Here is a 23,519-nt window from a genome sequence, read left to right as displayed (position 1 = left end):
ATGGACCATGGTATAGTTTGTCATCTGAAATATAACAAAACATCACAACATCTTTATTAATAATGAACAACTAGAGATCAAATCGACATTTCGTGTCACCCGTTTACGTCACAGAAGCTCTTCGCCGTTAGAGGGCGGTGATTTACAGGAAAGGTGTAAACGAGCAATGTTTTATTGCCGATCTGAATGGTTATTCTCGCCACCAGAAATTTAAATTAATTTTCGCCTTGGGACTCATCAAAACGACGTTGTTAGAGGCCAATGTAAGCCGTATTTAAAACCAACGACGACGTGAATGGCCGTCCTTTCACCATTTACGTTTCATGCTTGCATTAGAGTTGTTAGCGGAATTTCGTTGAAAAGTGAATGGAAGGACGGATTACATCACAGACAACTAGCATACTAGGGATACTAAAATAAATCAACTCAGGAGCCAATCAGCGACGTCCTTCGGTTTAAAATTGTCCTGGGAAGTATCCAGATTCTGCGTATTATGAGGCTTCCGTACGCAAGGTTTTTCTTCTCACACAAACACGTTAAACGTGGTCGAATTTTATTAGTAATGTGCTTAAAGGGCGGTGGTCGTCGCGCTGCGCATGTGCGATTTGTGTGTTGATAAACATTGTTTTTCCAACAATCCAATGCGCTCTTCTAATGGAAATCACAAAAATATAAGGTTTGACCTGGGCGCGACTTACACTAATTACCGCCGGTGACTCTTTCGATACTTTCAATCACCTAAAAAAAATGCCTAATAATAGCTTTGTATCGTCTCATTTTGTACTCGTTGATCTGCGAAACAGTCAAAGTCGCCACATAGAACCTCATATCTCGCGTATGCGTGGCGCGACGCCAACCGCTATTTAAAGCGCGGTGATTGTCGCACAGCGCGTGTTCGAATTTCATGTAAACAAACAATGTATTTTACACTTGAGCATGCCCAAACATTGTTCGCTTGTCTTATACAGCAGCAACCATGATCACCTGTGCACTGAAATGAACTATATTTGAATGATATCACAGTACTTAGATTACTGACCGAAATTACGATTCGTATTTGGGCGCGTCCTTCCGGACTGTCCTTCCCTTGGAATTACACGCAGAATTCTAATAGGAGATCAGGGGCACTGGTGAGCTTAGATAAAAGTCTCTTCTATGAATTGGAAATTAAACCCAGGGACATTTTAACGAGTTAGAGGGCAACAAACAAACATACTTATCACAATACACGTTAAGTCAGTGAGAAAAAGATATTTAAATCTCAAAAAGTATAATATTCACCAGCCCCGCATACAAGAACGATAGATGTAACTTTAAAGACACATTATGAGCGATGTAAACCAATTCACTTAGGCGTTCGAAATTTTTGTAGAGGTGAATAAACTTGTAAGTCGAACGGAATTATAATCAGGTGATGAGATAATGCGACAGATGAGTGGTCTCACATACACAGATCTACACACACAACACTATTTATGAAAATAATACCGGGCCTGGGGACGTCTTAACACATGTATTATTTGATATTTAGAATAAAAGTACATTCGTACAATGCGCGCAGCACCAATCAATCAATATAATAATGTGTAACTTATTCAGCTTATATACCCTTTAATATGTTCACCTTGAAACATATAGTTGATATCAGAATAAGTTGAAATTAGATCAATAACTTGGTTGTAGAGTCTCTAGATGATAACAGATTGAGTTGAATGTAGATCAATACCTTGGTTGTAGAGACTTTTAGATGATAACAGATTGAGTTGAATGTAGATCAATAACTTGGAAGTAGAAACTTCTAGATGCTAACTGATTAAGTTGAACGTAGATCAATACCTTGGTTGTAGAGACTTCTAGATGATAACAGAATGAGTTTTACCTAGATCAATAACTTGGTTAAAGAAACTTCTAGTTGATATCAGAATAAGTTGAATGTAGATCAATGACTTGTATGTAGAAACTTCTAGATGCTAACTGATTAAGTTGAACGTAGATCAATACCTTAGTTATAGAGACTTCTAGATGATAACAGAATAAATTGAATGTCGACCAATAACTTGATTATACAAATTTCTAGATGATAACTGATTAGGTTGAATGTAGATCAATAACTTGGATGTAGAAACTTCTAGTTGATAACAGAATAAGTTTAATGTAGATCAATAACTTGGTTATAGAAACTTCTAAATGGTAACAGAATATAAGTTAAATTTAGATCAATACCTTGGTTGTAGAGACTTCTAGATGATAAGAGAATGAGTTGAATGTAGATCAATACCTTGGTTGTAGAGACTTCTAGATGAGAACAGAATGTGTTGAATGTAGATCAATAACTTGTACGTAGAAACTTCTAGTTGATAACAGAATAAGTTAAATTTAGATCAATAACTTGGATGTAGAAACTTCTAGTTGATAACAGAATAAGTTGAATGTAGATCAATACCTTGGTTGTAGAGACTTCTAGATGATAACAGAATGAGTTATACCTAGATCAATAACTTGGTTAAAGAAACTTCTAGTTGATATCAGAATAAGTTGAATGTAGATCAATAACTTGTATGTAGAAACTTCTAGATGCTAACTGATTAAGTTGAACGTAGATCAATACCTTAGTTATAGAGACTTCTAGATGATAACTGATTAAGTTGAATCTAGATCAATAACTTGGTTATAGAAACTTTTAGTTGATATCAGAATAATTTGAATGTAGATCAATAATTTGTATGTAGAAACTTCTAGATGCTAACTGATTAAGTTGAACGTAGATCAATACCTTAGTTATAGAGACTTCTAGATGATAACAGAATAAATTGAATGTAGACCAATAACTTGATTATACAAATTTCTAGATGATAACTGATTAGGTTGAATGTAGATCAATAACTTGGTTAAAGAAACTTCTAGTTGATAACAGAATAAGTTGAATGTAGATCAATAACTTGTATGTAGAAACTTCTAGTTGATAACAGAATAAATTGAATGTAAATCAATAACTTGGTTGTAGAGACTTCTAGATGACAAAAAAATAAGTTGAATTTAGATCAATAACTTGGTTGTAGAAACCTTTAGATGATAACTAATTAAGTTGATTGGAGATCAATAACTTCAATGTAGAATCTTCTAAATGATAAAAGAATAAGTTGAAATTAGATCAATAACTTGGTTGTAGAAACCTCCAGATAATAACTGATTAAGTTGATTGGAGATCAATAACTTTAATGTAGAATCTTCTAAATGATACAGAATAAGTTGAAAGTAGATCAATAACTTGGTTGTAGAAACTTCTAGTTGATAACAGAGTAAGCCGAATGTAGATCAATAACTCGGTTGTAGAAACTTCTAGTTGATAACAGAGTAAGTCGAATGTAGATCAATAACTTGGTTATAGAAAACTCTAGATGATAACAGAAAAGGTTGTAATTAGATCAATGACTGCTGATACATTACATGTGACAAACGGATATTTGCAATTCGTATGTTTTGATATGTTTTAGTATTGGGTTCCAGAATATTCTCACACTGATGTATCTGATATCCCGGATAAATCCATTACATCTTGATGACGCTAGTCGCTGTGCGTCATTCGCACATTAGTAGAATCTTATAGCATAATATTAATAACAACGTGTTAATATTTTTTATGATAATAACATTCTGGGAATTTTTGTTATTGTTTGGTATACATTGCATGACTTTTCTGAGATTCGTGTGATATATTTGTCGTAAACTTTTTTCTTATTTGTTCCACTTTTTATTTTTGAAAATCTTAGTCCAAAAGTGTGTAAAAACACAACAGTTATGCAGCAGTCGGAAATAAAAATTTTGACTTTCAATGTTAGGGGATTTGGCCAATTCAGGAAACGTAAGCAAATTTTTAATTGGCTGGCTAAACAGGGCAGTGATATCATAATGTTGCAAGAAACCCATAGCACAACACAATGTGAAAGTAATTTGGTGTTCAGCCATGGTTCGTCAACCACAATGGGTGATGACAATTTTTAAAAACATTGACTATGAGATTCAGAAGGTGACCTCTGACCCAGATGGTCGGTATCAGATATTGGATATCACAGTATATGGTAAGCATTTTTTGATTATAAATTCCTGTGCCTCCACTTTAGAAAAACAGCACAATATTTATTTTAAAAAGTTACTTAAAGAGGTCCATGATGGTACGTCAGATCCGGAAGTGTGTTTGTTTTGGGGTGGTGACCATAATTTGGTAACTTTATATCAATAGGGATAGGAAAGCAAGAAACCCTCAGCCATGGCGCAAATCAAACGATCTAATAGTTGAATTTATGGAGCCGTTGAACTTAACTGGTGTGTGGAGGGCACTCCATCCAAACAAAAGTGCTTTCACTTTCACCCTCAAATAGTGCAGAGTCGTTTGGATTATTTTATTATTAATGATGCCCTTATGGGATGCATTCAGGAGTCTTCTATTGTTCCCTGTGTCTTGATCGACCACTCTGCAGTTAGTTAAATATTCAATATGAAGAAACAACCAAAGGGCCTTCCTATTGGAAGTTGAACACTAATTTGTTAAGGAACTCTGACTATATTGAGTTAATTTAGGAAACAATTCCAGACTGGGTTGGGGAAGGGTCGGTACTGAGTGATGCACGGGATTATGGGATTGGCTGAAATACTGTATTAAAAAAACAAGCATACAGTACAGTGAGAAAAAATGAAGCGAGGAAACAAAAAAATTATAGATCCGGAAAAAACGATGGCGAATACTGAATCACAAATTGGGGAAAATCCAACTGAAAATGGAGTGCAGCAGAATGACAAAATCAGGCAACTTATTGGAAACTCTGTGGTTAATTCATTGAATACTGCTTTTGAGAAGAGCCAGCTATCCCCAACACAACAACAATGGGCAATCACTTTATTAGGAAAACGGAAAGGACAGGAGATTTAAAAAAAGTACAAGCGCCTGGCCAAGCGATTGGAAAAAATCTTTCTTCACTCTTACATGAAAATCAGTCGGCCTTTGTGAAAAATCGACTCATTGCGGATGGGGTGAGATTGGCTAAAAACATTCTAGATTATTCAGATGAATAGAAAATACCGGGAATTTTATTGAATATCGATACAGAAAAGGCATTTGACACTGTTGAATGGGATTTTCTATACAAAACACCGGAAGCCTTCAATTTTGGAACTCATTTTACTCAAAAAGTCTGTACTACTGTACAAAAATATTTCTAGTTGTGTCATGCACAATGGTACAAGCACTGGCTATTTCCCACTTCACAGAGGTGTGAGGCAAGGGGGTCCCATATCACCCATGCTTTTTATTTTGGCCTTAGATGACTTGTTTTCTATGGGATGTACCCTACTGTCATCGCCTGTTTGAGAAACTTAAGCACTTTCGGATAATCTCAGGTTTAGCAGTGAACAAATTGGAAAGTGAGGCTGGGCAAATGGAAACATAGAAAAGATAAGCCCTTACGCATCAGTTTGCCTAACGCTATCAATAAAATTGTGGGTATCTACATTTCGTACGATAAAAAATGACATCCAGAATGAATTGGGCTTCCCCATTATAATCTCTGAAGTCATCAATTAAATTTTGGAAAAGAAGAAATTTGAGCCTGTTAGGTAAAGTGCAAATTATTAAAGCATTGGATATATCCAGAGTGCTATATGAAAAATATGACTGAGCCTACTACTGAAGTTTTGAAGAACTGATAGGATTGCCAGGAAGACAGCAATTGGTGGCATTGAAAAGGAAACTTAACAGCTTCCACCACAGTATGCTGAAAACCTGGCAGTCGGTGAGGGACTACTCCCCGAGCATATCCTGAATCAAATAATATGGAATAACAAAAATCTTTTGATTGCTGATAACAGTTTTTATTACAAAGAATTTTATGATGTGAGGATTCACTATGTGGGGCAACTTTTCAAAAACATATATTAGATTGGAATGAAATGATGAACAAAGGTGTCCCAAAGCACATGTTTTTGAAATGGTACGATAGTATATCATCAGTACCTTCAGGGTTGAAGAGAGGTGTGGAAATGCAATATTTTGATATTGTGGGACAGGAACAGATGATTGGGGTAACATTTGTTGATTTGCATATTCACCTAAATCAATGTACAGCAAAGCAAGTTGTTAAGGGTATTGTTTCACAAAGTTTTATTCCCCCACATTCGGGGGAGGTCATTTCAGAATTGCTGGGAGAGAGAGAGAGAGAGAGAGAGAGAGAGAGAGAGAGAGAGAGTACATGGTTGGGAAACTATCTACAAATTACCGTTCACTTGTTTCGGAAGGCATTTTCTTAGCGATGGGGAAAACATATAGGGTTGAGAAATACTTTGACGTGACAATTTTGTTGGGGATTCCCATGAGCCATTGTTGCTTAATTTTATTTTATTTATATCTGCAAATGTATTGGAAAATTCCATAATTCAAACATTTTAAACCTATTGTTCGAAATAGTCACATGACTGAATACGTTATTGCCAATAAAAAGGAGAAATTAAATGCACATATTAAGAAATGGGGTAAATTTCTGACTGTATTGACTATGTACTATTTCATATGAGATTTATGTAAAACTGAAATTGATGTTTTAAGAGACTTGACTCAATAAAAAATATCTTCAAATAAAAAAAAGAGGCAGAGCTGTCCAGGTACCGTTTGTATTTGTATGGCATAAATATCCTGAAATTTTACTCCTCATGGCTCAGTGTTACATGTATTAAAAATTTACAGTAAGAAATAAACGAAAGAAAAAACAACAACTATCGGCTACTATAATTTAATAATTATTTCCAGTTCAGTACACAAATTAGGAGTATGTAACACCACGGTGGTTAACAGATCGGCAGTAAATTATGCACAAATTCAAGATAAACACGGTAGTATTACGCTCCGCTTGCGTCATCATCGCTGTGTATTCTTTATTTGTCGCCAGATTAGAAGATTATTCTTGTCACGGTCGACATCTCGCTCAATTGCGTTGTTACTACACAGATTGGAAGATCCGGGCACCGTAAAATGAGACGGAAAATGATTCCGGAAAATGTGTTTCATGCTACACTTTGTTTCCATGGAAATATTTAATGTGTGAAGCCGATATTCCCCGTCAAATGAAACGGGCTAATTACTTAGATCCCTCATACAAATACAGCCGCAGACCTCCGAGAGATGCTCCGTATTAGGGAGTTCATTGAATGAGGTGGAAGGGTGGTGTTCTATGCCTTTCGTGTTGTGAGTTGTCCGAAAATGCCAGGTTTGTCGGTAGTTAGAAATGAAAACATTGTTTGTACGGGGATTTACGGGGTCGTCGGAAAACAAACATAAAGAAATGCTGATATGGTATGTAAGAACGCTTCTGGAACTACGTAGATGCTTTTATGCATACTCTTTTCTTTTCTCGTGAGAACTTTCGGCACTTTTCCCCACTTAGAGTGTACACGTGAAGACGCGATAAGGGGGAATAGGGCGGGATTCAGTGCCTGACGACCACAACAAACCGACCGAGTCTCTCTAGCCATCAACTATTCCACAGATTATTCTCTCTAACAATTCCAGTTTTTGTTATTTCTATTCTTTATTTTCAACATATCTTGTAAATTTACGGATAGCTCTTCCGTTGTCAGTGTTTAGATAAAAGGAATCGGAATGAAAAGTATGTGGCATCTTCCGCAATGCTAATTCGATTGGCTCGCGCACCAACAATCACTTTAAATACGACTGATGCCGTGGACTTTTTTCCTCGATCGTATGACTGGTTGTCACAGCTAAATGGAAACAGTAATGAAGCCAATTTAATTGAAAACTCGTCAGTCAATTGATTAAAACGGAAAGGTGGGCCCGATAAGTCGAATAGGTGAACTTGACAATATCGCGACATGTAATAATGTACGGAACAAAGCAAGCATTAAATGCTGGCGACACATCCATCGGCCCAAGAGAGACTCTAATCGCCAGGACGTGAAGTTGAAAGGCAGTGCATCTGACCGTACGTACAAGACATCCATTACACCAATATTAATTCAATTTATATTAGAACCTGTCAACCTTGTGACCAACGTACGAAACCTGTAAATTGATGAGTTGGAATGTCCGAAGTGACTGATCAACAGCTGCCGCGGACTGCTATACCTGTTTCCACGTTTCTAGCGCGTCGCCAAGTGATGCGTGAACGCTACGAGTGTGTCACAGCATCTAAGCGATGCCGACAATGACGTTCAATGGGAAATTCATTTAACACAAGAGAATTGCTATCGGTTACAGATTACATTGCTAATAGATGGTCTGAAGACTAATGTATTTCTAATGAGTTCGGGATCCCAGTTGAATGTTTCAACTGCGAAATACGAACGTAGAAAGTGAAGCAAACGAAGGTGTATGCGTTGATTCCGGCGAGCACGAACACATTTGAATCATAGTTTACTTGTATCATGTCGCTGAAATGAAAATTCGTTTTGAAAATTCGCATATTTTCGGAAAAACAAACGCGCTGGAAAAACACAACTGCGAGTAGAAAGCAAAGGGAGAATATTCTGACCCAGCACAACCTTCGAATCTCTACGAGCATGATGATACCGTCATATGTGAATCCAGTGGGTGGAGCAGCGCCCTCAAACTTAATACTGTGTCCGTTTACGGGGAAGGGTGATTTGAGGGGGGGGGGGGAAATTTCGTCCTATATATATATATATATATATATATACTGTATATTGTTTTTATGAACAGGTGAGGGTACTTGCCGTTCAGAAGTCGACATGTCTGTATATTTTCGGAAAGTTCTAAAAATCGACGTTGCATGTCAGTGTTAAACGAAGCATTAAGAACGGTTCAAAACTATTGAATCTAATTGGAGTAAACATACAGTAAACATTAATCAACCTTAGGACAACAATGTAATCTCTGGGGGCACCGATTGTTGGAATTGTTTATATAATTTGTAATATTCATTAACAACAGGTATTTTTCAATGACTACTGAGTTCGGTTAATTCGAGACGTGGTTATTTTTGTAAATTCGCTAACACGCAGATCACTCTGTTCTCAGCTCAATTAATTCATATGTTTAGCCTCGGGTACTCAGGTAGTGGTCAACATTGGTGATAAATATTGTTCACTGAATCAGACAAGGCAGCGCAATAGTATTCGCTCCTAGGCGAGTTTGTCAGCATAGTGTTGGCTGTGGTTATCGTTGTCTGGCAGAATGAGCACGAGTACACTCACCGAGTTTTGTCGGTGATGTAGAAATGATACATTATCATCCACCCGGACTGCGCACACATACCAAGTTGTTCTTTTGCAGTGCGTATGTTACGTGCCGTGACGTACGCAGTACAATTGCTGGGATAGGCCGATCAGGCGGTCAGTGCGGCGGGGCACGCCATGCAGTATGGGCTATCGCTCTTATAGAGATACTGGTGGATAAATCAACCTCTGGAATTGCTGTCCGACTCATTAACTAGTTTGGTTTTATTGTCGACTTGAGGCGATTGTATCTTAAACTTTGATTGTCGGTGTAATTTCCTTCTCATTTGACGCGAGTTCTGGAGGTCGAAAGGCCTGTCGTCAAATTTGAAATACCTATTATATACGCAGAACTATACTCCTTGAAATACGTAGGGCGGGGGTCTAATGAATGTATCGGCGACCCTTGGGGCCAACTATGACCACTTTAGGTCATTTACAAATCACATGGTTTAGTAGGGACAAAATAGCGAAACTCGCCAATGCATGGTACAGTTTTGGACGTTCATATAGGCAGTTATATCAGCGTATGTGCAAATCGGTCGGTGTGACCACTGGTTAAAAAAGCCGATGCTCTCGCTAGAAATCTTATTTCAACGTCGCTTATTACTATTCCCTTATGTTGCAATCCGGTTACAATGTGGAGTTGATTTTAAATTGGTAATTGACCATATACATGATACTTCGACCCCCGTGGAGCTTGTGTATTATTGTAACAAGTTCGATGACCGGGAAAGGACAATTTAACGGAATCGCCATTTCCTGCTGAGAAAAAACGAGAAAAAAACGTAACAAAACATGAACACGATAATTCATTACAAGTGACACACAAAAAAAGGGACAGATGCTACGACCTCGGCCGGGCGAAGACCTGAGACATTGCCATAGCAACGCTGAACTTTCCATGCCCGGAATGTAACTAATGTGAGTGACGGATGGCGATTGGTGGTTATCATAACACTGTGCGTATGATATCATTTACAGGAAATGTACACGGGACGGCATGAATGTGATTAATACCAGTTTTCTATGACGTATCACTTTCTAATGCATAGCCTATTAGTACCGGCTGATTCGAGACAGCCTTGTGTTTACACGGCCGATTAGCCGTGGCTAAAAGGTGTCGGACTCACTTTTAAGAATCAATAAATAAACATGATTACTACTGAAAGAAAGGACTCGTTTAAAATGTATGACTTGTGTTGAATACACCATGGATGTACTACCAATGTGTTCAACCGCTCACTGCCGTAAGAACCTTGAAAATCAATTTCGGTAATTTTCAAGTTGGCAAAAGAAAGACGAGGGGGTCTGTGTTGTACTGACTATCCACCCTATTCTGACAGAAACTAATGAGCATCCACGGTTTCGTGATAGAGGTATCACGGGGTTGTAGGTTATCAAGAATAGGTGTTCACGGTGTGAAAACTGCTATACATATATACTAGTACTACGAAACTACAGACATCCACGTATAAACTATGATGCAAATATTCAATAAAACGAAAACCATTTATAAAAACAAAATCAAATGTTTGTAAATGTGTTTGAACTATTTACCGCGCAGGCTTGTGCCGTCTAGCAAGCGGCAAATAGTTTTTTTCGATTAAAAATATGAATTCATGGTCTCAGTCAACGAAAAATATTAGAAAATTGAACAATTTTCATTTTCAAATATGAACCTTCTGGCGCATATTTCGCACGGTTGGAATTCTTCAAAATTGTGCGCAATTAACGGAGGGAGTGTTTCTTGAATGTGGCTATTAAAAGCCGGTATTCCAAGACGCAGGAAGGGGTAATATCATTGTAACACATGAAATTCTCATTAACCTTGTTTAGTGCTGTACTGATGTATCCCACGTGCTTTCTGTTAGACGGTCTAAATTGCGGAGAGATTCAGCTTGGTGTGAATTATTAACAGTGGCAGGCCTTGCTTTCCGTCTTAAAACGGTTTAATGAAAACAATCATACGTATCGCAAAGCGCAATTGAGTAGTGACATTATTGCTGGCGTTTATAGTGATTGTTGTCAGTTCTAATAGAGAGGACCGCGCTTCATGTGTCATTACTATTTCGATGGGCAATTTATCTCTGATTACGTTCCAGACGGTGGTAGGTGTACACTGTATGTGTGAATCGGCGCAAACGAGCTGTTCACTCTAAAGGGAAAACTCCACTTGTAAGTTTAAATTATTCGCTTCTCAGAATGGCAATATCGATTAACGGTTATATCCGTGACGTCTTGCTTAGGTTAAGTCGCAATTGTCCCGTATTTATTTGAAAGTTTCTTCGTCGTTTATATTGGCATAATCGGATATGAATTTTAACTGCGTCTTTGAACAATCGCGTCATATTATATTATGCGGCCCATCACACGAATCACTGACCACAAACAAGCAAACATCCACTTAGAACTTACGTATTAATATTTGACCATGAAGGGGTTGATTGTACCTTTTTTTTAGAAAAAAAAAATGCTCCACTGCACATTCTTCGTTTTTGTATTGGGATATTTCCTGATGGCGACGACATATTTAGCGAACACCCTTCATCGCAACATCGATACTCGTATACTCTCGTCACCCGTTCATCGCGGTGCATGGCAATTATGCATTAAGCGCGTACACGGCATCACAGTACTGCATACATGTATACACATCGTGGTGGCATCGGATCACGCAGCGCACATACTGAATCGCACTACGATATCTGCACATTACGTTGTTCTTGAATCACACACCACACACACTGCATCACATAACAATATCTGCACATTACGTTGTTCTTGAATCACACCACACACACACTGCATCACATAACAATATCTGCACATCTTGGTGGCAATGAAGCTTTCAGTGCATACCCTGCATTGCATTGCAATGTAATATAGAAATCACGTATAGCATACACTATACATCGATCTGCGGTATCTACTGACCTTACTGTAGAAATGACATCGCATCGCGTAACGCTATCTGCACATCTTGGTGGTAATGTAGCTTTCAGTGCAAAAAAATCTGCATTGCACTGTAATATATATAAATAAATTATAGTATACACTGCATCGATATGCGATATCTCCACCTCACTATGAAAATTAAACATTCATCGCATCACGTAACGATATCTGCACATCATGTTCGGCAATATAGTATTCAGAGCATATGCAGCATCACACTACGACATTTGCACATTATGATGGCATTGGATCATTCACCACGTGCATTGCATCACACTGAATCTCACTTTAAACACTAGGTGCATGTGATTTGAGATATTTTAATGTGTGACACAAAGATACAATTTCCTAAAACCCGAAAGACTGTATTTAATTTTCCCTGTAACATAAAGTCACGTAATGTAAAACAAAACGACATCGTTTTTATTTTTCAGTAAGAGTACTGTAAATGCATTAATTATTCATTGTAATTTCGATAGTTACACTGATAAGTAAAATTCGTTAAATTAAATCCGCATGAATATGTAAAATACAAATAGAAGCCATCGTTTCTCTGCTAAATTCGTGAACTTAAAACCTAGCGAAATTACTTAAACATCAATATAGTGAAATTAAATGCTAGTGTGGACTTGCATACAGTCTCTTGTTTATTTGTTGTTTTTTCAATGAAATAAAATATCATGGGAGTGTGTAAATAGCGAAAGCCGGGTTACAGCGAAATAACCCGACTTTCGCAATTTTATACTCTTCCATATTTTATTTATTGAAACAAACAACAAATAGACAAGACGAGACTGTATGCAAGTCTAATAATGTCAGTGCAAATAAATGATTTTACAGCCCCACCCACCCCGCTTTGGAAGGCCTTGGCGCATAAGTCGTAACAGTGAACTTCACAAGTTTTCGGCAAACTTACATGCACTTAGTTTCATTTATAGCATGATCACACGTTTCAGCTTCTGATGCCGACTTCACACTTTCAAGATACAACTGTCCATGAATTGTTTATGGGTGCAATCAAACAGATGCGCTAACAAAAGATCTTCGCAACTTTCCGTTGAATTTGTGCTATCGTGGGTCTGGGTGCCTCTTTATTAACAACAATTAAACAACACTCAAACTTTTAACACTATCTCTCAGAATACCCCCCAAATATTCGCTGTTTCATTAGCGGAGTCCAACGAAGAAAGTTTTACAATTTAATTACACAAACATCACAATGCGTATCGGTAAGCATGAAAGCGGTTCCCACAAGACGAAAAAGAATGAGTCCGAATGGGAGGTCTTTCGCAACCGGCGACTGGCGATTCACTGTGCCCCCTCACGCATCGGCAAACTTTTCCATGATGCAAAGGTCTTACATGTAACAAGGGTGTTGGAATTCCTCGATCTGTCAGAGCAATCTATAGCTGCCCCAGATATGTCTTGCTTCACCTCAAAATTAGTCATGTGACACAAGTTCAATCCCATTGTGTGTTGTGAATATTGCAACTCAAGTTCGTCGTTGAAAACCGACGTTTCTATTATTAAACAATCAACCACGTGATTTCAAACAAAGTCATCTCTGTTATTTGTTGATTTTATTCAATACTCTGGCTTGCATGCGCATGCGCATTTGTTCAAATGAGACTTGGAGTGATATATTTTTCTTTGATCGCCGACGGCACGCCTGGGGACTTTTAACAGTTTTCTTATCAAAGCAATAACAACGAGAATAGATAGGAACTAAAAAAGACGGATATTGACAATACAATTTCAATTTAAACAAGGGCTATTTGAAATGACGACTCCCTAATCGCTTTGCATTGAAATTTACAAATGTTGTGATTGGTGCCTTGATAACAGTCAGGCGGAAATTACAAGAACGCACAACAGTGGCGGGTGTCGTTCACTGTCAATCACAAACAAAAAACATAATACGCTTCTTAGCTGCGAAAAAATGCTGAAAATTCCTCTGATATTCAGAGCAAAGATCAAAGTACTGCATTCAAAATTATATATACTTTAGTAGAAACTCTAGCAAAATGGACTCCCATGTTGACAATGTGTAAATACGAAATTTGACCAAATTAGTCATTATTATGATCGATGTAGTTATATCCAATTGTTCTAATATACACGAATACAAAGCGAATCCCCACGATGTAGGTGATATTCGGTTTATCTAAGCACCAACGCAAAGTCGAAGCAGTATGTAAAACAGCAAAAAATTATTAGATTCAACGATCCAGCGTGATTCGAACCAGTGGACTGAGTTGCGGTAATCACAGTGTACATAACAGCAGTATCATAGCACGATTTGCCGCAATGCCTTTCGTGTTAACGGCCGCTGAAACAGGCATTAAAACGAAATGAGACCATGTTTGTATTAGATTTATAATTTGATATTAATATACTGGTATTTATCTATATATGGATTCAAGATATTTGAATAATTCTATAATAATATCATGGGATATTAATTGTTGGCGCAAGCGACTACTGAATTCGGTTTATGTCAAATTAAAACCCATAGTCAGCGAGGTGAAAACTAGTAAAACGAAGTAGAATAGTTGCCGCAGGCTTTGAATCAACAAATAAAGAATCACTCCCATATCTACAAACAATTACTAATGACAACAAACTCAAATAAAATAATATTTTTTCAATTTATTCTTAAGATTATTCACCAATTTATGGATTTCAATTAAATTCTTATTGGCAATTATAATGTTTAGCGGTGTACAATTGTCGAGGATTTAATCGTAATTAAGAAAAGAACCTAATTATCGCATATTCTCATTATTTCCACGTAGTATCAAGTGTGTTTTTTTTTATTGAATACAGAACAATATAATTAAGTACTGTGATTGTGGCATGTGTGATCAGGCAAATTACATTTTTATATTAGTTGTCAAAGCAAGAGATATTTTATCGTTACGGGTAGATACTGATACTTGGTCGGTCTCAGCGTGTATTTACGCATTAAATCTGTAACTGGGCGACTATCAATTTGTTGCAATCTGGTAGTGGTGATCGCGTCTGAAGATTGCTCTAACGACCATAAGCTGTGGAAAATTATAGCTAACATTAAAAAGCGCAGCGCAGTGAATGATCGGAGAGTATATCACCAGTCTGACGTGCCATTTACCCCTTGATTGATGCACCGCGATATGCTTACACCATAACAAGTCTGAAATTAATTGATGACGTGTTGGGTTGTCTTATGAGGCTTTATATTTCAGCTGAAACTCCACGATGGTGTCAACGATTGCCATCCATCGCAATAAATGCGCTTCCATACGATTGTGAGTTATGGACATTATTTTCATCGTTTAATGATCAATCAATCCGTTTCCTGTCTCTGGAACAAATCTCATGTAACGTTATAATTTTGTATTCCTAAGAAGAATTATGCTCTGCCTCTTCCCCCCAATTTTTGACATTCCCGACGTATTTTTTAAAGAATGACGGTGCGTATCGTTGGTATATGTGTGATCAGCGTAATGCAACCAGCGGACGGACGTAGTTGCGTCTTGGTGTAATGGAGACACGACCAGTGCTCGCGTCGCGGTGATCGCTAAATAAGCAGAATGCAATAATCCAATATTTATTTTGTCCTTAAATTTATCCCATCTAGAACTGATCTATAACACTTTTCTATTTACTATTATCTCACAATATACAAGGCTGAAAACAGTGAGTGCGCTTTGAGCCGATGAATAATGTGAATTTTACCATGGGCGTTCATGACACTGCATACGGTACCGGGCGTGAGGCGATCACTTTATAGAATTCAATTGACTGAAATGTGATTGATGTAGCGTAGGGGAATACTATCATTGATAGCGGGAAATCCTTATAAAATATGCCTGCTGTTGATTGCATCCCGTAATATGTGTTATCATCTAACCGGGACAGTACAATATTAAGTGCCTATATCCATAATGCTCGGATTAAGAGGCTCACTGTGTTATTTACCCCGCTGCCCTTAATGATTTTTGCCAATTTCACCAAGCGTTTCTAATGACAGCTAGGGATTCCCCGGATTTCCATGTCGTTTACTCCTATAATCGTGTCAATTTCATGTCAATTTCACCGTATAATCTCTCTTCAGACAAGCTCCTTGTAATGACGATTTACGTCGACGAGCGGATTTACAGTGCGCATGCGTCTTAGAAGTTTCTTCGGCGACCGTATTCTACAATTGTGCGTACCTGGACACCTGTTCATACTTTATTTACAATTCAAGAGCATTTCGTCGGTCGGGTGAAATTATACATGCCACAGTAACCATGGAAACCTACAACGTTTCTACTTTTACAAAGCAATATATTTTTAAAAAATTAAATCACTGTGCCGAAATCACCGTCATTAAAAAGTGGTTTAAAATGTACTATAATTCGTCTAGTCATAGAATCACCTCCGCACAATCTAGGTCATTTGATGGTTACTTGATGACGAGGGGCGGGTTCAGAATTTATTTTTACTTTATTTGTGTCTATGTAAAAACGAACTAACTTAAACCAATCTTTAGATTTGTGTTAGGAGTACGCGCTCAATAAATCACTTATTTGTGCACCCTCACGTTAAAAACATTCGAAGCGTCGCCTGCACATTGTTTGTTGTATAATAGAGGCAATATTAAATTTTACCTCCATGGATGTATCGATGTAAGAGTAAAATCGATCGATCTCCATTGCAAAGCCGGGACCGGACCGGTACAGAGATTCCTGGATCGACGCTAGGTGTTCTAACATGTTTTCTGGATCTATAAGAAACTAACTAAATCTAATTAGTTTACGCCATTTGAACTTGAACTTGTTTAAATTGCAGAGCAATTCTTCAGTCTCCCGGACATTGTTTACTTGATTCACACTTTACACAATTGCTGTTACCATGCCGACAAGAGCACAATCGAACAGAAACTCGGATTTGTTAATCTCAACCCAATTTGTTGAACATTTTCAGACGGTCTTTATTTTAACAGAAAGTTGTAGGTTTTAATATGATATACCTGCATCGCGGAATTATTGAATATACCATCGTACGCGCAGCTGACACTCACTTACACGGACCGTTGAAAAAGAGCGGGTAGCGTTCGAGTCGGCGGCCCTAGGAAAAAATGTACATTTATCGTAATTATTTATTAATTTAAAATTGGAATGAACATCCATATCATTTGATACGTTTTTGATGTCGTGTTTCTGCTTGTTCCATTAAAGTTACAACACCGCTGGTAGATACGAAACAATACACCAGTAGCGATCTTTAAGTTTCATTGTTCCGATAATCAACAGTACGTGTTAGTCTATTTTCCTAGCCATGCTTCCCGGGGGCCTATACATTAATGATCAGCCAAAGTCCGATGAAATTGTCCGTCTATTTGCAAGTTTTTGAAAATATGACACTCAGTGTCAGTGTTGGACACGTATATCATATGTATTGACAATGGTGTGCGTTACATGGTTCCGTGGCCTGCTAACGTGTAGCGGTCTGTACTCAGTTGCCTGCGATTATGCGGTATCCTCGGTTCAGTATAAATGGGCAGTACATTTGAGGTCGTTGCATCACAGCGGTTACTGATATAAAAACGATCATAGCACCCAACGTCTCAAATTCTCATAACTTGGTTTGATTAATGATTTGAAAACAAATATTCGAAATCGTTATAAATGGTAAGAAACCAACAAAAAATGGTCTCTCGTGTTGTAGTACTCTCTGCTTTTTCTACAATAAGGTTTGAATATATAATTTCATAACAGATCTGTGCCAAAGGTCGATGGTCGTAATAACGTTCATAAAACAATACTTTCATATTCACACAATCATGATGGAACATCGTTTTATTGAAATTGCAAAAGTGTGGTCACCTATTCGAATTATTCCGACTAACGTTTGAATCAGAAATAACACACAAACAGGAAAAAATATCAGTTATGTCTGACCAAAAGATGTGTTCCTGTATAACAACACAAACAAATAAAACACGATATTTTCGGCGTTCAGGGGAGTTTATTTATATTTAGAGAAGAAATTTCTCATCATGTTTATAAATTGAATATATACATATAAAAAACATTGAAATTGGGTATGTGCTACCATACCGCGTGAGAGTTAATGTCAGGGACATAACAAGAGGTGGGTGAATCTTGCCATAATGGTCATGAAGATGCGGTCAACGTGCCCCGAGATTATTCTCACGTTTTCTCTCCAACCATGATGCATTATTAGGAACTCAGTTGGTTTCCGTAATTAATCAATACAATAAGACTACGGATGTGGATGAATAACATTTAGTGGTTATTCTAAATAACATCTAAACAATGGTATCCGTTTCAACAGACTGGGCTTGACAAATTCACAATTTTTGATATGAGAACATGAACACAAAAATACAAAGAGAGTAACCGGCAAGGCATGTCACGTGCCTCCCGTATGATGAATAATCTATATTGTCTATAAAATATTGATACCTATTACGGCCGCCATTAGCAACGGATCTTCTATAATTTCTCCAACTAATTAAAAATTGAACGACGATTCGAATTGCTTTCTCACCCTATACCAAGCACTTTCAGCCAGTAACAGGGAACGACGTCATTGGAGACTTGAAAAGGTTACGAAAATACGTCTTTCGGTGGTCATCATTGCCAGTAGGTGACGATCATGGTATTAACTTTCGATTGGTATGGAATACAGCCTCTGGGATTGGAATCACGATGTAACGTTAAAAGGTTGAGACGCATTAAACAGTGTTCACCTTCAATCTTTCCTGTGTGTAATTATACATTTTTGAAAGAATCGCATAACTTCAAAACAATAGTCGTGGTATAATTGTTTAGTACTAGTATTCGCATACTACTAGTACGTAAAATAAATGAACGTCACGGCGGAATGATTGTTTAGGTGTCGGGTTGGCTGGAATATTTGTTAAAACAAAAAAAATGCAAACTAGACACACAGAGAGAAAAGATGTACGAAAGGTGTTGCCGGAACAATAGGTGGCAAAATTCAAGAAAAATTAAAAAATTCCAGAGAAGACACCGCGAAAAAAATGCACTGGTCACACTCTTCCAGCCACCCCCATGATTTCCAATAGTTGACCCCTTTACTCAAAACATATGTAACAATTCGAGTGTAACAAACCACAAACAAACTATGCTTTGTTTTTTATATGTACAAGTCTTTATTGCAAAGGAAATAGTTTATATTTGATAAAATTTACATTTATTAAGTAGAATAATCACTGGTTGTCAACAAACACGGTAGAAATGGAATTCAACATAATATAACATGACGGCGGACTACATCGAGGAGCAAACACTCGATCCAGAGGTGGTCTGGCATAATAATACGGAGTTCATTTTTGTGGGTGATAACATTTGTTCATATTTGTTCTAGAGATGACTATATAGATTGACAGCCTTGTTTTGATACATGGAAATATACAGACAGCTAACCGATTTAAAGTTATCCAAAATATGTAATTTGGATTAAAACAATCAACAGTATTATATCCTAATGAATGTACAATACTTCGGAACGCATTATTGATTGTTAGGTTGTGATTGACACCGTGACAAGGATGAAAAATGTCATCACGAGTACAACACGAAACCATACTTCCTATTAAACACATGTAAACACAAATGGGCTACATCATGACGACTGAAAACTGATTATGTTATAATGGCAGTTGGAAAAATATGTTTTTTGTTTCTCGTAAAAGTAATTACAGTCTGGGTATTTGTACTACTACCTTCTCTAGATTAAATAATGCCCTGTCATGGAAGGGTCGTTACCGTGATATTCAGAGTTCGTCATCCAAGTTGAAATGTTAGACTTTCCCTCATTGAACAATAAATAGAAAATAAAATAAAACAAGTGTTTCAGACTATATGGACCTTGTGATTAGGTGGCCCGATAGAACAGCCATTCATGGTTCGTTCGTTCGTCCGATCACTGCGCGGCGTTGATAAGACACAATTCCCGGCTACTCACGCGTGACCGGCGTGTCCCATTTGTGAATGTGTCGGGTAAAACTGGTGCATGTGTGCGTGCGATGGACTGTACGCGACGCCGGGAGTGTTCAACATATATGGTATTGCACTTGCCCCTGGTATATAGTGTACTTGGGAACCGTAAATGAGCCCTGGTCCATACCCAGGAAGCCCGATTGGCATTGGATTCGATTGAACCGTGGGAGCGTTAGCATCCATTCCAGGATTCTGTTTCTTCCATTTGGTTCGCCGGTTTTGAAACCAAATCTTGACCTGCGTCTCTGTTAAACTGAGTGATAAGGCCAGATTTAGTCGCTCACATACTGAAAGATATCGGGTTTGCTTGAATTTATTTTCTAACGCAACCAGTTGTTCGTAAGTGAAAGCAGTCCTTGCACGCCTTGGTTTCCCAGACTTAGTGCCATCGTGAGCGCGTTTTCTCTTTTTACTTGGCGATGTCTTTTCTTCATCCTCTGGTTCTTTGTCGTCTTTGTCGTGGTTTGACGTTTTTGTGACGTCTGTGTCTTTTTCAATGATTTTATCTTCGCACTCTTCATCGTCTTGGTGTGATTTTTCTTCTGTAAATGCAACAAATATTACAAAATTACTAATTACGTTTTACTAATCTGAGTTAATATTGAATGTTTCTAAAATGTTCAATCGACTAAAAACCACACTTACGATGAATTATGCCACAAATAACCGAAGTTGTTTCTTTATTATATGTAGCTTCATTTTCATCAATTCTACCTGTGTCAGTATTGTTTAAACGCCACTGTTTGGGTGAAGACACACAAGTGAAGAAACTACAACTACTGTTGAACGAAATTAATCTAACTTCGAAAGAGTGACAAGAGATATTACAATAAATGTTATGTCACCCTCATCGTGACTTTGAAACAATTTGAATAAATGCATGTTGATATTAATCGTAACATTCGATTATTTCAGAACTGTGAATGACAAGTTTAAATAGCGACAGACAGACAGCAAGAACGTGCTATGTCTTGTGATTAATCACTAGTTCACTAGATACCGTAGTTATCGTGTCGTTAGCACTGTCTTGAAGAAACTATAACAAGTACAGAAACAATGACGGATGCAACTGCAATACAGTATGAAAAAAATACACACTCCCAGATGTGAAGAATGTATCCGACGCAACCATGGTTTCGTTGCGCTACGTTGTATTTCACTGATTGTCCACCCCTGACCACGTGTTTTATACATGAGCGGTGCACTCACTTCATATTTTATTTCATTTTCAAGTATTAATATTTCGTGTTCGTTAAATATGATCACGTGTTTTGTCAATAAGAACACGAAAGTCGATCAAAAGTCAGATTCAGTGATCTGGAAATCACTTTATAAATATATAACGCACTCATTTTACGCACATTTTCAAAAAAATAATTGTCACACATAATGATTTAACAAAATATTGTTGGGCATCTTATTAAACTTAGAATTAATATTTTTTTATTTATTTGTTTGTTTGTTAGCAGATATATTGCGTTGAGATCGGTGACAACGACGGTTCATTGTAGCCCTTCCACACTAAATTATGTTTACGCAGTAAAATATATAGAGCTTCTTCAACTGAAATACTATACTTCTTACACGATGCAACAACCCAATACCACCGACAAGGCCAAAATCACAAAATAACAAGATTTATAGAAACTCAAGGTTCTGAAACAGCTGCAATTAATTTAATTAGGTAGAAGACAGATTGTCTAAACAAAACGAAAAAAAACAAAAACACACATGTATGTTAAATATGCTAATGCTGTTCAAAATCTTGGATATTTGCTGGTCACTAAGACGGCCAACACGACCACCACCCTGACGATGTGCTGATTGTTAATAGTTATTCAAAAAGTTATATATTCTGTTCAATTTCGATGCATATTTACACAGTGTGTCTGCTGTGTACACTTCATGACAGTATACTAAACAGATGTGCGGTTTCATCCTCTGATTTCTGCTATATGTACCTTTCAGAACGAGAGTGGCTATGCTTTCAGTTTTAATTCCATTTATATGTTGAAATCTGGAATACTACATTACTAAGCCGATGTTAAAAATTGCTACCCCCACTGCCCTTATAATCCGATAACGAATACTTAAAAAGTGGCTTTCGTCTATAATGCGCTTATTAAAACGACAACTAAATCGTAATTTTATACCAACTTTTATCCGCACCGCAATGATAGCGGAGATATCAATAGAGTGGCATTAGAATGCGAACGAGTTCTATAAGTTTTGTAAGCAGCGTTAAGAAACGACCCTTGAAGACCGGTGTTTGACGGAAGTCAACGCACATTTTAAACTGTGTGTGGGTACAGTGTTACGAAAATAGTTAACACCAGTACACCACAAATCGAAGACGTCTGGTATTATGGATGTCACGCACATTCTAACCACGGTTACTCGCAGTATTTCGCCACAAAAAAAGAGTGAATCGATTGGCAAAAAAAACCCTATTCAATGTCCAAACCCATATCATCGATAGACATGATTCACAGTTAAGTGAGTGTCGTAGACCAATTCAGAAAAACAAAACAGCGCGTGAAGCGTGTCAGACGTGTCCGATCACGGACTTTTTTCTCCAACGAAGTTCGATTGAACTCACAAACGCAAGCTGAGTCAGTTTTACTTTTACAGGAATAAAATAATAGATTATATGTCAGACAAACAACAAAAATGCCTTCTTACCATCTGAGCTTTCTTCCTCGTCGCTACTTGGTGAGGGGTGGGAAGCCCACGGGTGCCACACATTACCGGAATTACTACAACCATTAGGCGACTTCGATTCACTCGAAGAACGTACACCATTAAATTTCTTCGGGTCGAGAATATCGGACACGGAGAAGGAAGTAGTGTTCACGGAAATGGGCGCTGGTTGTTCTGCTTGCGGACAGTCTATTTTAGCGGCCGGCGAATTCACCACTGTCGATACGGCGTGCGCAGAACCCGGCCTAAGTATTTCCGCCTCGTCGTTTGAGACGCTTGCCTCTTCCATCGCTGTCACGTCGACTATCTCCCGGTCCATTGCAAGGTACTCCTTCTCTTGACTATTTTCCGTAGCTGTTTTATCGGTATCAACCATGGTTAAGTGTAGCATGGCCTTACCAACTTCGATGTTCGGTTTCATACAGTCCCCGCTGTCTGCCAAAGTCTTTCCCGCTAGTGGCTGAGAACTGATGAATGGGTGCTCACGATAGAAACTGTGTCCTTTACACTAGAGAGTATGTTTAAAACAGCACTGGAGCTCACAGTCGGGGCTCTTATCATGAGTGTGTTTGAATTCTTAATAGCTGGTCATCGACAATTTACAAT

The 23,519-nt window shown here is 37.7% G+C and overlaps 1 protein-coding gene across 1 annotated transcript; it reads right to left on the bottom strand.

The window, feature by feature from the left end:
• Positions 1 to 19,339: 19,339 nt before the first annotated feature.
• On the bottom strand, positions 19,340 to 23,491 carry LOC100313678 (Nkx1-like transcription factor). Its single transcript, NM_001168137.1, has 2 exons — positions 22,896 to 23,491; positions 19,340 to 20,755 (listed from the first exon to the last, which is right to left on the bottom strand). Exons 1-2 carry the CDS (start codon positions 23,332 to 23,334, stop codon positions 20,175 to 20,177), a joined length of 1,020 nt encoding a protein of 339 aa, NP_001161609.1. The 5' UTR covers positions 23,335 to 23,491; the 3' UTR covers positions 19,340 to 20,174.
• Positions 23,492 to 23,519: the final 28 nt, after the last annotated feature.

The sequence above is a fragment of the Saccoglossus kowalevskii genome, chromosome 10, assembly GCF_978046115.1.
Source record: "Saccoglossus kowalevskii chromosome 10, keSacKowa6.1, whole genome shotgun sequence".
NCBI classification, from domain to species: Eukaryota; Metazoa; Hemichordata; class Enteropneusta; family Harrimaniidae; genus Saccoglossus; species Saccoglossus kowalevskii.
This window is presented reverse-complemented; position numbering and strand designations above follow the sequence as displayed.